The sequence below is a fragment of the Uranotaenia lowii genome, chromosome 3, assembly GCF_029784155.1.
Source record: "Uranotaenia lowii strain MFRU-FL chromosome 3, ASM2978415v1, whole genome shotgun sequence".
Lineage (NCBI taxonomy): Eukaryota > Metazoa > Arthropoda > Insecta > Diptera > Culicidae > Uranotaenia > Uranotaenia lowii.
In genome coordinates, this window is record NC_073693.1 from 21,963,228 (window position 1) to 21,980,264 (window position 17,037).

At 31.3% G+C, this 17,037-nt stretch overlaps 1 protein-coding gene across 1 annotated transcript in view; it reads right to left on the reverse strand.

Moving 5' to 3' along the window:
• Positions 1 to 17,037, reverse strand: part of LOC129750629 (transcriptional coactivator yorkie-like) — a 60,872-nt gene that overhangs the window by 22,846 nt on the left and 20,989 nt on the right. Inside the window, exon 2 of the mRNA XM_055745625.1 lies at positions 4,591 to 4,751. Within this exon, the coding sequence (XP_055601600.1) occupies positions 4,591 to 4,705 (115 nt within the window). The 5' untranslated portion in view covers positions 4,706 to 4,751. The remainder of the gene's footprint in view (positions 1 to 4,590; positions 4,752 to 17,037) is intronic.

The window sequence follows — 17,037 nt, forward strand, 5'->3', positions numbered from 1 at the left end:
TTTTGTCATTTTTGTCATTTTTGTCATTTTTGTCATTTTTGTCATTTTTGTCATTTTTGTGATTTTTGTCATTTTTGTCATTTTTGTCATTTTTGTCATTTTTGTCATTTTTGTTATTTTTGTCATTTTTGTCATTTTTGTCATTTTTGTCATTTTTGTCATTTTTGTCATTTTTGTCATTTTTGTCATTTTTGTCATTTTTGTCATTTTTGTCATTTTTGTCATTTTTGTCATTTTTGTCATTTTTGTCATTTTTGTCATTTTTGTCATTTTTGTCATTTTTGTCATTTTTGTCATTTTTGTCATTTTTGTCATTTTTGTCATTTTTGTCATTTTTGTCATTTTTGTCATTTTTGTCATTTTTGTCATTTTTGTCATTTTTGTCATTTTTGTCATTTTTGTCATTTTTGTCATTTTTGTCATTTTTGTCATTTTTGTCATTTTTGTCATTTTTGTCATTTTTTTCATTTTTGTCATTTTTGTCATTTTTGTCATTTTTGTCATTTTTGTCATTTTTGTCATTTTTGTCATTTTTGTCATTTTTGTCATTTTTGTCATTTTTGTCATTTTTGTCATTTTTGTCATTTTTGTCATTTTTGTCATTTTTGTCATTTTTGTCATTTTTGTCATTTTTGTCATTTTTGTCATTTTTGTCATTTTTGTCATTTTTGTCATTTTTGTCATTTTTGTCATTTTTGTCATTTTTGTCATTTTTGTCATTTTTGTCATTTTTGTCATTTTTGTTAATTTTGTCATTTTTGTCATTTTTGTCATTGCTGTCATTTTGTCATTTTTGTCAATTTTATCATTTTTGTCATTTTTGTCATTTTTGTCATTTTTGTCACTTTAGTCATTTTTGTCATTTTTGTCATTTTTGTCAGTTTTTTCATTTTTGTCATTTTTGTCATTTTTGTCATTTTTGTCGTTTTTGTCATTTTTGTCATTTTTGTCATTTTTGTCATTTTTGTCATTTTTGTCATTTTTGTCATTTTTGTCATTTTTGTCATTTTTATCATTTTTGTCATTTTTGTCATTTTTGTCATTTTTGTCATTTTTGTCATTTTTGTCATTTTTGTCATTTTTGTCATTTTTGTCATTTTTGTCATTTTTGTCATTTTTGTCATTTTTGTCATTTTTGTCAATTTTGTCATTTTTGAAATTTTTGAAATTTTTGTCACTTTTGTAATTTTTGTAATTTTTGTCATTTTTGTCGTTTTTGTCATTTTTGTAATTTTTTTTAAATTTTGTGATTTTTGTAATTTTTGTAATTTTTGTCATTTTTGTAATTTTTGTCATTTTTGTCATTTTTGTAATTTTTGTAATTTTTGTCATTTTTGTCATTTTTGTAATTTTTGTCATTTTTGTCATTTTTGTCATTTTTGTAATTTTTGTAATTTTTGTAATTTTTGTAATTTTTGTAATTTTTGTAATTTTTGTAATTTTTGTAATTTTTGTAATTTTTGTAATTTTTGTAATTTTTGTAATTTTTGTAATTTTTGTAATTTTTGTAATTTTTGTAATTTTTGTAATTTTTGTCATTTTTGTCATTTTTGTCATTTTTGTCATTTTTGTCATTTTTGTCATTTTTGTCATTTTTGTCATTTTTGTCATTTTTGTCATTTTTGTCATTTTTGTCATTTTTGTCATTTTTGTCATTTTTGTCATTTTTGTCATTTTTGTCATTTTTGTCATTTTTGTCATTTTTGTCATTTTTGTCATTTTTGTCATTTTTGTCATTTTTGTCATTTTTGTCATTTTTGTCATTTTAGTCATTTTGTCATTTTTGTCATTTTTGTCATTTTTGTCATTTTTGTCATTTTTGTCGTTTTTGTCGTTTTTGTCATTTTTGTCATTTTTGTCATTTTTGTCATTTTTGTCATTTTTGTCATTTTTGTCATTTTTGTCATTTTTGTCATTTTTGTCATTTTTGTCATTTTTGTCATTTTTGTCATTTTTGTCATTTTTGTCATTTTTGTGATTTTTGTGATTTTTGTCATTTTTGTCATTTTTGTCATTTTTGTCATTTTTGTCATTTTTGTCATTTTTGTTATTTTTGTCGTTTTTGTCGTTTTTGTCATTTTTGTCATTTTTGTCATTTTTGTCATTTTTGTCATTTTTGTCATTTTTGTCATTTTTGTCATTTTTGTCATTTTTGTCATTTTTGTCATTTTTGTCATTTTTGTCATTTTTGTCATTTTTGTCATTTTTGTCATTTTTGTCATTTTTGTCATTTTTGTCATTTTTGTCATTTTTGTCATTTTTGTCATTTTTGTCATTTTTGTCATTTTTGTCATTTTTGTCATTTTTGTCATTTTTGTCATTTTTGTCATTTTTGTCATTTTTGTCATTTTTGTCATTTTTGTCATTTTTGTCATTTTTGTCATTTTTGTCATTTTTGTCATTTTTGTCATTTTTGTCATTTTTGTCATTTTTGTCATTTTTGTCATTTTTGTCATTTTTGTCATTTTTGTCATTTTTGTCATTTTTGTCATTTTTGTCATTTTTGTCATTTTTGTCATTTTTGTCATTTTTGTCATTTTTGTCATTTTTGTCATTTTTGTCATTTTTGTCATTTTTGTCATTTTTGTCATTTTTGTCATTTTTGTCATTTTTGTCATTTTTGTCATTTTTGTCATTTTTGTCATTTTTGTCATTTTTGTCATTTTTGTCATTTTTGTCATTTTTGTCATTTTTGTCATTTTTGTCATTTTTGTCATTTTTGTCATTTTTTTCATTTTTGTCATTTTTGTCATTTTTGTCATTTTTGTCATTTTTGTCATTTTTGTCATTTTTGTCATTTTTGTCATTTTTGTCATTTTTGTCATTTTTGTCATTTTTGTCATTTTTGTCATTTTTGTCATTTTTGTCATTTTTGTCATTTTTGTCATTTTTGTCATTTTTGTCATTTTTGTCATTTTTGTCATTTTTGTCATTTTTGTCATTTTTGTCATTTTTGTCATTTTTGTCATTTTTGTCATTTTTGTCATTTTTGTCATTTTTGTCATTTTTGTCATTTTTGTCATTTTTGTCATTTTTGTCATTTTTGTCATTTTTGTCATTTTTGTCATTTTTGTCATTTTTGTCATTTTTGTCATTTTTGTCATTTTTGTCATTTTTGTCATTTTTGTCATTTTTGTCATTTTTGTCATTTTTGTCATTTTTGTCATTTTTGTCATATTTGTCATATTTGTCATATTTGTCATATTTGTCATATTTGTCATATTTGTCATATTTGTCATATTTGTCATATTTGTCATATTTGTCATATTTGTCATATTTGTTATTTTTGTCATATTTGTCATTTTAGTGATTTTTGTCATATTTGTCATTTTTGTGATTTTTGTCATTTTTTACATCTTTTTTCATTTTTGTAATTTTTGTCATTTTTATTCTTTTTGTCATTTTTGTCATTTTTGTCATTTTTGTCATTTTAGTCATTTTTGTCATTTTTGTGATTTTTGTGTTTTTTTTTCATTTTGTATTTTTTGTCATTTTTGTCATTTTTTATTGCTTGTTTTGTCATTTTTATCTTTTTCGTCAATTTTAACATTGAAAATTTGTTTAAAAAGAACTTTTATGTATATGATTTTTTTTTTTAGAACCACTGAATTTTCAAAGGAATCGACCGGGTGGTTTGTCAAACCGGGAACGAAGAAGCACGGCCTTCGCGTCGCGGCACACACAATCGATTTGCGGTAGTAAAAAGGGCCTATACACTATGGAGGTACAATTTCGTAACGTGACTGACTGACTAAAGAGACCTTTGGACTTTTCGTTTTCCGGTCTCGATGTTGTTGAAGCAAGGTAACTAGTATTAGTTTACGACGAATCAAAAAAAACACTCCGCCCGTCATCGATCATCGTCCTGTTGAAGGCAGAAGGAAGCAAACTATAGCCGAGGGCTGATAAGGTATCTCTGAATGAGTGATAAAGCTCGATAACGACTCGGAGTCGGTTTGGGTTTTTATGAATGGCGTCAGCATTACACAAAGGGCTTCTTCTCTGTTTACGTTTGCTTTACGTAGTGGATTTAAGTTATCGTAAATTTCCACGAACTAACACAGGATGTATGGTGTAAAATTTCAGGCTGGTGATTTATGTACATTTGAGTGACGTTTCCCACAGACTTATGAACACGGCTGGATTTCTTCGTACTTTTGTTGACAATTTACAGTTTTCTGTTGGTGAAAGGTAATTTTCAAGTGGGACTCCGTCAATTATTTACAAATTATGATGACGACTTGTTCTGAATATTTCTTAGATCGGTAACAGGTATTAGTCATTTGATGTCGGGAAATCCAATTGGTTGTTTTTATTTTTTTTTTTTCAAGTTGGTTCATGAAACGTTTAGTATTACTAAGGGAACACGCAACAAAACTACAAAACAACATTCCATCGCATTGTTCTCGGAAAATCGGAACCATCCGGTGAAAGAGTTCCATCCCCTCACGAAACCCTCCTCTTATTCCGTCTATATCCGGTTGCACTTGATGGGAAGAACACCTTTGGCAACTGGTATCAGGCAGGAGGAAGAAAAACGATTTCCCTAGACCCCCCCTCGAAATAAGCAATCGAGTGTTCAAGACTTACCATTATTGGTGGGGGTGGGCGTCGGCGACGAAATCGTGGGACTGAGCAACGTTTGGGACCCCGTGTTGAATAGCGTCTCGACGCTCGACTGCTGCTGGAATAGACTCTCTTGCATGGCCGTGATACGCGGATCCTCCCACGTGGTCGTCCGCGCGTTGTGACTGAAAAAAGGAAGAACGAAAGAGGACATGTTAAATATGGCATAGTTTTACTGGTAAAATGGAGACTCGCAGTACAAGAATACTAGCGGCGATTGTTGCAGAAGAGCATCCTTTAAAATTCCTATTCAAAATTTCCATGTTCTTAAACGTTAACAACTTCCAAAGAACCTCGCTAAAACATAAAATTTTTAGCATTTTTTTCGATTCATGAGTTGTTCATTTACACAACTAGACTGGTGGCGTGTTTAATGGACGACCCCTTTCCTAGTGAACACGCTGGTTGTCACCAGGGAAACGTGCCGATGGTCAACACTTGGAAGGTTTCATTCCGGTAGCAAAAAAAAAGAGCTTAAACGAACTTGGGGAAATCCCGATGACTAACTAAATACTACTCGCAGGAGCAATGTGATGGCTCGAGGGGGAAATTGAACCCGGTGTGCATTGATGGGTCAAGGTATAGTTAATTCACTTATAAAGTTGAAAAAAAAAATCCAGTAGAGACAAAATAGGTCAAATTTTACTACCACAAAACTTACTCAAGACGATTTTATTGCAGCGAAAGTTGTTTGGGCCAAAATTTTGGCTACTATTGACACACAAACGGATGAGGCTGCACAAAAGCAAATTTTTGAAGTCTTATGCTCAGGTTATGAAACTCTTCAGTCATTTTTTTTTTATCATTATAAAATGCGAGAGAACAGCGCAAAAACTCAATTTCTGGAAAATGGGTGCTATTATTAACAAATGAAAATCAAATTCCAGTGCAAAGTTGAATTTAAGTCTTAGAAAACCCAAGAAATTGCAAATTGACAAAAGGTTCGAAAAACAGCTTCCATTGAAAATTCTGTGTTTTGTATTTTGACAATCCAAAAAGGCAAAAATGTGCCAAATTCCATCAACTCTTCAATCCTCTTTCCAAAATTTATGTGGTATGACTTAAACAAATTTGACGTTTCATTGACTGAAAAGTTCGGATTTTACACCGCTTTCCAACATTTTCTGTGGTCATGATCTTAAATTTAAATATATCCTTGTGTGCAAGGTATAGCTTCCAACTTCAGCTTTCTTGGAAACTGAGTGAAATTTTTTCGAGCATTCCGTAGCTGATCTACAGTCTTTTCCGAAGCAAGAGAGATATATTGGTTTTAGTCAGGAGTGTCAAATTGATACTCCGTGGACTGTAACGACGCACATAGGGGAAAACGATGTAAAAAAAGTGATCAAAATTGTTTACGCCAAAACGAAGCGTTTTATTTTGAGCCCTTTTATGAGTTAGCTTCTACGATTTTGACGTCTTCAACAAAATTGCTACATTTTTTAGAATCTAAAAACTTGCCGAAGACATAACTGCTCTAAAATGAAAATTACAAAAAAAATAATTTTTCTATCTCACTGCTAGGTGATTTAATTATTTTTATCAAAAGCTTATTTTAAAGTGCTTCGAGTGTAGGTAAAATGTCCCGAAGACACTATGGGTCTAAAACGCTCCGTTTTGGCGTAAACAATTTTGATCACTTTTTTACATAGTTTTCCCCTGTGTAGGGGAGATGGGGGCATAATGGCCACTTTAAGGAAAACGGTTATTTAACCATAGAAAATAGCTATAATATGGAGGTTACATTATTGTTTCGTGTTCAGACACTTGAAAAGCCTATTCTCTAACAGGCTGAAACGTGAAAAACTAGATGAAAACGTTAAAAAATGCATTTTAAAAAATTTTGCCAAAAGCTGAAAACCAGCCACTGTGGAGGCATAATGAGAACCCCCCCTGAGGCAGTATGAGGGGCAAGATTAATCAGGGCAAGATGTGCGTTTTCTGCCGGGGAATCTAGCAGCTAATTCAATTCGATGAAGTCAGGTGAGTCGTAGATTCCTCAAACAAAGCAATAACAAATAAATCTAGGTCTGTTTGTAGAATACAAACAATTCACGCACGCTCATACATTATGTGCTTTGTTCGGAGGATGATGCTACTAGCCGTATAATGTAACAATAAAAAAATCGATCATGAATTGTAAATGGAAAAAAATCACCTCGAACAGAAATCTAACTCTAGTCTTTTGATTACCTCTCCGACACCTTACCAATAGGCTAAATCGTCGGATGAAAACTAGTCAAGGTGTGGCGCTATAAATCAATTTTAATTCGCTGCTAGATTCTACGGCAGAAAATGCTCATTATGCCTCGATAATATGGTGCTCTATATGCCCCTAGTCAACAAATTTAAGTAAAAACGTGTTTTAAAATTGATAAAAGTGAAAAATCAAAAATTTTATGATGGTAAAAATTGAGAAACAATGTGTACATCATGTTGCAGTGCGTACATTATAGGTCAAGGTTATTTTAAGATCATAAGAGCTTATTTCGTGGTGCTCAAAAATTATAATATTTTCGTAACTTGAGAACCAAGCTAGTTTTTTTTAAATATCTCTGTAAAGATGATAAGGAGATTCCTTTTTTTGTGAAAAATTAATACTGTAGGAAGTACGAAACAAATCCTCATGAAAATTTATTTAAGAAAATACGTACTTTCGTAGAAAAGCGTAGTGCTCATTATGCCCTGGGTGCTCGTTATGCCTTCATCTCCCCTACGACGTTTAAAATTTCTGAGACGGATGAAAATTTGATTAATTCTTCGAAAATTCAAACAGTTGGAAGAGCGAAAGTCGAACAGTATAAAATGGGAATTGTATCACCTTTTGCATCCGAGATTTTTCTATAGTTTTCGATTCAAAATAACTCGAATTTTCGGTTTGGTAGACTGTATGCAAGTTTGTGTCATGTAAACTTTTTTCCAATATGTGCCAATTTATCGAAAATTTTAATTGTTTTTTACTAATGTTCTAATGTTACTAATGTCTTAATGTTATCACTTTTACAGTGCGTGCAGAACGTGGCTTTTCACTACCCGTTTTCCGTGGACATGATCCATCAAGGAGATAACAAAAATATTACACAAATATCATCAGAAACAACCCAGAACAGAATCCTAAACATTTTAGCATTTTTTTCATGGGTCATATTGTACAGGTATATGTGGATTAGCATCTCAGAAATGCTAAAATAACTGCGCGTTTTTAAATTTTTTGAGAATTAAAAAACAGCTACAAATTTTGTAAACTGGATATTAGGGTGGCTATTGATGTATTGAAAAAATTCCATTATCGAATTTTGAAAACTGACCATATACATTTTGTATAGATTGGCCCAATAAAACTGACCTGTACAAAAAATCAATCGGACTTGATTTAAGGGTGCCTCAAAGCTCTCAAAGTATCGATTTTTAACCCTAAAAAATCACCTAAGGGAATCGAAAAAATTAAAATGCCAATTTTGATGCATCTAAAAAATGGCATAAAACGTCGAAATCTGGTCGCAATATGTTATTCCGATTTTTTTTTTTTTGCAAAAATCGACTTTTGGAACCTTTGGGACCTAAGGGAGGACCGTAGGAAATCAGGAAAATCTAAACATTAATTTTTGTGCAGAATGGACTCAAAAATTTTCCTTGGGTCCCCCCTTAGGAGATTTTTGAAGTCCCAAAGGCCCAGAAAGTCGAAAACGCTCACTGAAGAAGATAGTAAGTGGCTCGCGAAATACCGGTATCTGAACTTTTCTTACACCGCACAGTTGCACCGTGGTTGAATTAAAATTATTCTTTCGATTGCTTTGATTCAGCAGAAAATCGAATTTTGGCCAATTATTTTTTTTTCCCTAAAATGACTAACAATTGTTTCCAAAAATTGGTTAACCGGTATGAAATCGTTTCAAAAACTTCGACGACATCCAACAAAATTGGCATCCATTCGTTGTTTTGCTCAACAATTTCAATAATTTTGCAAAATCAATCCAAGTTAACGTGTTAATTTTTATGTTTTAATGGTTTTGAAAACGAACACAAACACAAACAGGATCTCAATGAAACTTGACGTTTCCTCGAAGCAGGCTTCTTCGATTCTCTTGATTTTGGCTCTGTTTTTCTCATCTCCTTGTCAAACGCCTGGGAGAAATATGCTTTCTCACACTTAAAACGATCAAGCAGCCCACATTTTGTTGGAGAGCATTTCAATCACACAGTCACCCAATTTCATTCTCGCTAGGAGAAATTTTCATCAGCTTCTCAGTAACTGGCTGAGAAATCAACGATCGCAATTCATTTCACTGATCAAAAGTAGCACTGATTAAATGTTTTCAGAGTCACACTCCAACAGTGCTCTTTCGCAGTAGAAGATTTATCACTCGCCCAGTAAACATGAATCGGCAGAGAGGTAACTCAAATCGCCAGAGGGATCGTAACGATCTCTCTGGCGATTTTGCATCATCACATCGTTAGAGAGGAACACACCATACGCGTGCCTTGGGTGAGTACCACGAATTAAGCTAAGACACGCCCTCCAGAGAAACACACGAACACAATCCGAATCGTGTTTGTATGTTTCCCTTCGAGACGCGTGTTCGCCTGCCTGAGAAGTCGACAGCTACGATTGAAAGCACACACGGGACACGGGGACAAAATGCGACCACACCGTACGAGTGTACGATTCAAACTGATTTCGCATGTACGCATTCGTATTTGTTGCCTCTAGGTATCTCGGCAAGACAAACCGAGTGAAAATATTTGAGTTCTTGGAGTGTCGCCAAAGTTAACCGTTTTATTCTAAGTTCGGTGACTCAACTCTCAATTTGTTGCATGCTCTGTCGATTTCTGAGAGGACGCGCTTACTGGGCGTTAGAGAAAAAATTTCTCCCCGCTCTCTCAGCAGCAGAGGATGAAATGTTCATTAAAAAAAAGACTCACAATTATTCGGAGCGAAAAAGTTCACTGTCTCCTTTTGGTCAATATGAGCATAATGAAGCCTGCCTCGAAGAGATTCCTCTTAACATTAAGCGTACATCTTTCGAGGATATGATGGCTAGCATCTTACAAGCGCTAAAACCATCAACCCACAGAATGTGTACTATGTATGACATGACCGGGAATCGATCTCATGACCGACAGCTTAGGAGACTTGAACGCTACCCTCTAGGTCACGGCGGCGGCTAAAGGTTGTTAAAGGTTGGTTTTGAGGTTCTTTTGAGCCACTATGAAAATTTCAGTTTCTCTTGAGTAGTTAATGAAAAAAAATGTATAGCTTGTACAAAAATATATCAAATCAGCTTTACAAATTGAACAAATGCCAAGACATGTTTCGGAAAAAAAAATATTCAAAAAAAAGTAATGCCCTTGTCATTTGAATGAAATATTCGTGAACATAGAGAAAATCTAATATATAAAGATGAGTTGGACTATATATGTTTGTTTGTTTGTATGCACCTTATAGAAATCCACACCGCTGAACCGATCAGCCTGAAATTTGGCACAGAGATGTAGTTGAACCAGGGTAAGGTTTTAGTAATAGTTATGAGCCCCTCCCACCTAAGAAAAGGGACCCTCCCATACAACTTTCGGTTTTATTCACACAAACCAAAAGTCATGGCACACATTTTGCTAACAGATTTTCGTTTCCTTTGGCGGGGTTTTTTTCACCATCTCCATGGGCCAGGCATTAGAAATGACCATTCAGAGTTCACGTGTACTGGACAGCAAATCAAAGCTTGCTGAGCATTAAGGATTTGAAAGGGGAAACTTTGGCGGTTTTTTTTGTCCTTCTACTGTTCAAAGCACGTGGATATATTTGGATGAAATAATGAGTCTACATTGTGCATTAAAAAATACAATAAACCTGTTAGAAATATATTAACTTGAATTGTAGTGGTTTTCAAAGTGCTCTCTACCGCCGCCAAGGGGATTTGGGAGACTACAAGAATGTACAGTGAACTGATCAGTGAACAAAGAATTGTCTTCTTCAGCTGAATAACTATTAGGAATCAATGCTGAAAAACGAATGAACATTTTTTAATAAACTATAGCATCTAAGAATTAACATATTTTTGGAATCCCACACAAAGAAAGAAAAAATAATAAGATTCTGATCTATAAGTTGAATGCTTCGATTTCAACGCGTTGATAGCCGTCGGGGAATATAAGGGGAAAGTAGGGTCTAACACTTTCAAAAATCGATTTTTTTTCTTATTGTAAAACATTTTAAGAATTTTGTGGCACATTTTCAAGTCAATCGAAGCAAAACTGTAGAAATTATAGGCTTTTATCTCCTCTTATCTAATACTGTAAGAATTCTAGAGCAGAAACTTCAAACGCGTTTTTCTCGAAAGCACATTTTTAAAGTCAGTGGACATCGTCATTTGAAAACTACTTCACCGATTCTTTTCAAATTTGGAACATATTTTGTAAATATAAAATACCAAACCCTAACGATTTTCTTTTTTTGTTTTTTTACTTTGGGGAGATTTTACAGATAAAAAATGGCGGATTTTTTCTTGAGAAATCGTAGTTTTTACTTCAAACTGTCACAAAAATTTCATAATATTTTTTTTTAAATTAAATAAAATCGTTGGGGTCTAGAAAAATATCTATTAAAAATATTTTTCTCTGATTTTTTGACTTCAGATGATTCTGTGCTGAGATACAGTGTCCACCGCAAATCCTGTTTTCTAAAAGGCATCCTCGAAAGTGCTCCGTCACCGGCTCATTTTTCAATATTTTTCTACGAAAAAAATAATAAATGTTCTTTTAACAATGCTTTGTATAATGCAAAAAATTTGAATACATTTGTTTGAACGATAGCTCTAAAAAAATCGTGAAAATGGTGTTTTTTTTACCCGTTAGACCCTACTCCCCCCTTAAACGGGGAATTAGAAAATAGATGAGATATAAAAATATCTTGATGAAAATGGATAAGATAATAAATATAACAAATCTGAGATTTTTAGAATTATACAATTCAATTAAATTGGTCACTTTTGAATAATTTTTGGTCATCAATGTGTTCAATTCTATCATCCAATTTTGAGAAAACTTATGGTAGAACCGTTTAGTACTGCGAATTCAAACACATGATATCTAAGAACTTTAACAGTGATCACCCTTCACCCAAATTAATGGGTTGTTTAAGCCCAAGAATAGAAACATTGATATTTAATTTAAATAAAACCTTTCTCTCAACATTATAATGGTAACTTCAGGTTTAGAGATGATTTGTTTTTGATAACTTCAAAAACTGTTTGTGGAACATTCAGCATTCAAGGAAAAGTACTCATAAAATCAGATTCGGAAGTCTTTTTAGAAATTTCTAAGCACAGAAACTTAAATATTCCATTGTACAGGAAAATCGTTCATTTTGAAAAGAGGGATCAACTCCGAAAGAAATTTTTATTAGATGAGGGAAAGGAAAGATATAAGAAAAATTATCATTTGGAGATAAAAAAAATAAGGCCAAATCCATTCAAGCTTCCTTGAAAAGGGTGGGGAAAAAATGTTTTTCGTGATAGGATGAATAAGCATTCAAGGGAAATTATTTTGAATGCATTTAAATTCAAACCTCACACCCATAAGTTTTTCTTAAATATGGAAACGATAAACACAGTGAACAATCTCAAAAAAAAAATTTAAAAAGACTAAAACTGTACATGACTAAACATGCGCCAAATTTTTTAATTATGACGAATATAAAGCTTCCAAAATTTTGAAAAGTCAAACGACTCATTTTGATTTATATTTTATGCGAACCCGAGCAAGGCCGGGTAAAATCAGCTAGTCATTAATAAGACTGGGCTGAACTTGTATTGTTAGAATTTAAGATATTATTTCGACAAGAATTTTTTTGGAAACAATTTAATAATAAAATTATTTGCCAGCTCAGAAAACTTGAAACAAAATTTAAAGATAACACAATATCCTTTTAATATTGAAAATTCGTCCTTTCATCAGTAAAATTAGCTTAAAACCAAATTACAATCTTTTCGCATAAAATAATTTATTAAAACATGTAAATCAAACACGTCGAAAACTAGCACTGGTTGTCGGAAACTAGATAACACAAAAGGTTATTAACACATTGAGGATCGCTGAGAAAATTACGCCGAGAAACACCGAAATTCCACAATCTTTATATCATAAACTACAGGACCAAATTGTACAAACTTAGTATCATATTATCAGAGTTTCTTTGATTTGACACTTAAATCAAAGTTTAAAAAACCAGTGTTTAAAAAAATGAGGTGAAGTTTGTTGAAATTAGTTCAATAGATATTGATACACGAACGTGTTAATACATTTATTTTAATCTGCCCACTGAACTCGCTTGAGTTTTCATCAGGCCCGTGCGAAAGACCCTTCGATGGAGGGGGTTTTCGAAATTCAATTGAAGGTGTTATAACACAACATGTTCAATTCTTCATTGGAAGCTTAAACTGATAATGGTAAAGGTTAATAATGGTTAGGTAAAGAATGATTTCTTGAATGATCAACAAGGAACTGATAATAATAAATTCAAATAAATTCAGAATTCCCAGTTTTGTTGTAAATATTGAAAGCACGGAGCATATACTAATTTAGTTAACATTGCGCATAAAAATTTAGCTTTACTGCTGCTACATCAAATCATTTTTCAAACTTTCTATAGATTTAAAAATTTTATGATCAATTCAAGAAAGGTGATTTAAAATAATAAAAATAAATAAAACATTTTCTATTTTCGAGGCAGGTTTTGTTGTAAAAATTTGAAACTCTGAATATTTTTTCGCCGTCTATTGGAATATTGGGTCCTAGAAAGGACAAAATGTAAAAACTATTATTTATTATTTTTACAAAACACAATAATTCAGGATTGAAAAAAAAAGACAATTTTATTCAAAACATTACATTTTTTTTAAATTGGCTAAAACATCCCGATCAGGAGAGCATATCAAAATAACAACTCAAACATATCGCAAAGAGATATTTGTATCTTATTCAGTTACAATTGTGTACTCAAAGTTATCGACAATAAGTTTCTTAAATCTGGGTTATATCTTATTTTGATGGACATTCTTGAATAGGATTGAATTCATTTGCTATAATAAAGAATTTGTTTCAAATTCTTATAAAATATTATTATAATATCTCATTTTGATATGCATACAACTTTATATGAAACACGGACATCGAAGTCAACGGCCCTAACCGTACTTTGATGAGTTTCGCTCAGCAGATTCATAAAATTGAATCAAATTTTTGGGATACTAAAAATGAAGCATGATTTTAGCGAAGAGTGTGGGTTAGTGACATTCCACTAGAATTTTTTCTCGAAGCATTCATATCTTGATAAGATATAATTTTGATAGGATTTGTTCTGCCAAATGTCAAACTATGCTATCTGAACCAGATATAATCTTTATGTGAGCATATCAACAACTGATATAATTTAGCTATGATCGTATAGATATTTTGATATAATTTGAGATATTTTAATATCCTACGAGTACTGAATTATAACTCATTTTGATAGAAAAAATTGAGTATCAAAATATCTTATCTTGATATAATTTTGTTTTTCTCTTCTGATCGGGATGCGGTAAAACTAAAACAAAGGATTCTATAAAATTTGCTATTTTTTTCTGAAAATTAAAACAAAATATGAAGATGAAAAAGGTAAGTTTTTTCAATCATTGAGAAGTAAATTTATTCGATAAAAACATTTTACTATTTAAAAAACTTTTTGAAAGAATTGAATTGGCTTCTCAAGGAAACACCATTTTGAAGCATATGTTTAAAAAATTTTATATATTTTAGCGTCCCGAAATCGAATCTTCTGTCAGATTTTGTCTGTCATCTCTAGTTTTGGTGGCATGATGTGTATGTGTTTTAAAATTAAGTTGAGTTAAGTTTTAAGTGAAATCAATAATTGATAACTGATGAACTAACAAAACTTTATAAAAAAACGATTTTGAATTTGTTTATACTTCCTGTTTATACTACCGTTATTGAATAGGAATAACTTTTTTATGCAGATAATGAAAAATGATCTTAAAAAGTTAAATTCTACAGTTTTCTAAAATTTGTAACCATATCATCACCAGAATTACTGACTTAATGGAACATAGGTTTTATTTCATTTAACAAATGTGTTAAATCCCGCGAAAACGATTTTCTGTTTACTTTAAAAAATATCTAAAGTTCAATTGGGTAAAAAAAATTAAAAATCGTTAAAATTCCCGTATTTAACGAATAGAAATCATCTATAACTCTTTTCACAGAAGTTTAAAGTACTTGCGGTTTTAAGGAAAGTTGATAATTGGTTTAAAACCTTTACTATAAATTTTTAAGGAAATGCAGAAATTTCTAAAATGTTTTTTACTTATTTTCCAAATTTATTTTAAGAATAAAATCTGATAGGAGAAAAAACAAATTACATACAGACTAAAAAAAAAAATGCAACAATGAAAACAAAAGTTTTTTTTAAAAAATTATAAAGTACTCAAAAATGACAAAAAGATGAAAAATTAAAACAGTTAAAAAACAAATTCAAGCAAAAGATTGAAAATGACAAAAAAAAACAACTAAAAAATGATGAAGAACGACAAAAACAGCAAATATGACAAATGAAAACTAACATTTTATAAACAAAACAAGAAAAGTGGAAAATGCTTCAAAAACATGCTAAAAAAATTAAAAAATGACTACAAATGGTCGAAAATTGACCAAAAATAACGTGTTTGATAATAATAACAGTTATTTTGTAAAAAAAACTAAAAAAAAGTTGAGATAAAAAAAACCGTTCGATTTTGGCAACATTCGATTTTGGCAACATAAAATGTACGGGCGTGTTGCCAAAATCGAACGGGGTCTGTATTTGGATTCAGGGCACCCAAATTAATCATAATAAGTTCCTCAGTTCTTTGCACCTTAGAAAAATGACAATTCTGTGGCTTCGTGTAATTTATCAAAACCCTTGAATGTGAATGTGTAGTAGAGCATTGAGAAGAACAAAAAAAAAGTTGAGGCTGAAATTGGTTTCTTGAAGAATATTTCATATTCGCTTAACATTTTATTTTGCTACTCCTATTGATTATAGTGTGTATTGAATACCTGTCACATGGCTTCCAACTTATTGAAGTGTAAAATTAGTATTACGATTCATGAATTTTGAAGTTTAAATGTTTGGTTCCAAATTTTGAACTATTTAATTCAGTTACAATTCTTACTAAAAACCCATTTTCAAGGTAGGGTTTTTATGTGTCAAGGTTTGAGTTTCAATACAATAGGATTATTAAATTGCAATTCTAAACTTACAGTAAAAAATAAGTTTCAATTCGTGAACATTATAAAGTGTTGTGACATGAAATGTCTTAGGCCTAGAGTGATTAAAGACTAAATTTCGCCGAAGGCAAGCCAATTTTCTGACAAGTTTGTTTACACTTATTTTTAATATTTTTTTGGAATCTAGAAATTTCCGTTATTATTGTAAATTCATTTCTTGATCTGAAAATATTTCTTGGAAAAAAACTCCATGGGGGAGAGGGAAGAGGAGTTAACTCCTAAGCCCCCCCCCCCCCATTCACACGGCCTTGGTTTTTATTCTCACCAAAGTATCCTCTCAACGAGCTTCATAGTTACCTTATTTTTAAAATTTATTTCAAGATATCTTCTCAATCCACTTCGTTCGTTAACACCAAGCTGTCCTATGAAATCGAAAAATGGAAATTTATTTTAAACTGGCAACCTGTTCTCTCGTTTTGCTGTCCTCGTCTTTTCTTCAAAACTGTCCTCTCAATTCGTATAAATTTTCATTCTCATCAATTTGTCCTCCTAACTCTTTTTATGGTTATTCTTTTTTATATTGAGCTTGAGATATTCTTCTTAGGCTGTTCATTCAACTTATTTCATGAGGTTTTCACATTTTTTCAAGTTGCCCTTCTATTCTATCCTATCCTATACGCCTGACCTAAGTTGGGCTTAGGTGTGGTGATCGCAATGACCTTTGTTGATAACCTTCCTAATTTTCTTATCTTTTAAAAGTTTCAATGTAGATTAGCCAAGAATTGTTTTTATCATGGTATAATTTCTTTGTATAAGGTTTGAGTTTGTTTATACCTCCTAAACTTTAATATCGAAATGATGTTTATTAGGCGCGGCACGTGTCCTAATAGCAATTGCTTCGTCTGCTTTCAGTAGTACTTAGAGATTGAAGCCCATCCGTTCCCGACTGGTGCTTCTACCCAAGTTAGGATAACTTTGAGCCATCTAACGACTTGCGCTTCGCAGAATTAGCACCGATACTGTTTCTCGAAATGTCTGCCAAAGGAAATTCGAAATTTCCCAAGCGAACTCAATTCATCCCATGCCCTCAAATCCTCAATAGACAAAAAAGTACAAAATCGGCCATCATTTAGTCCCATCCGGAAATGC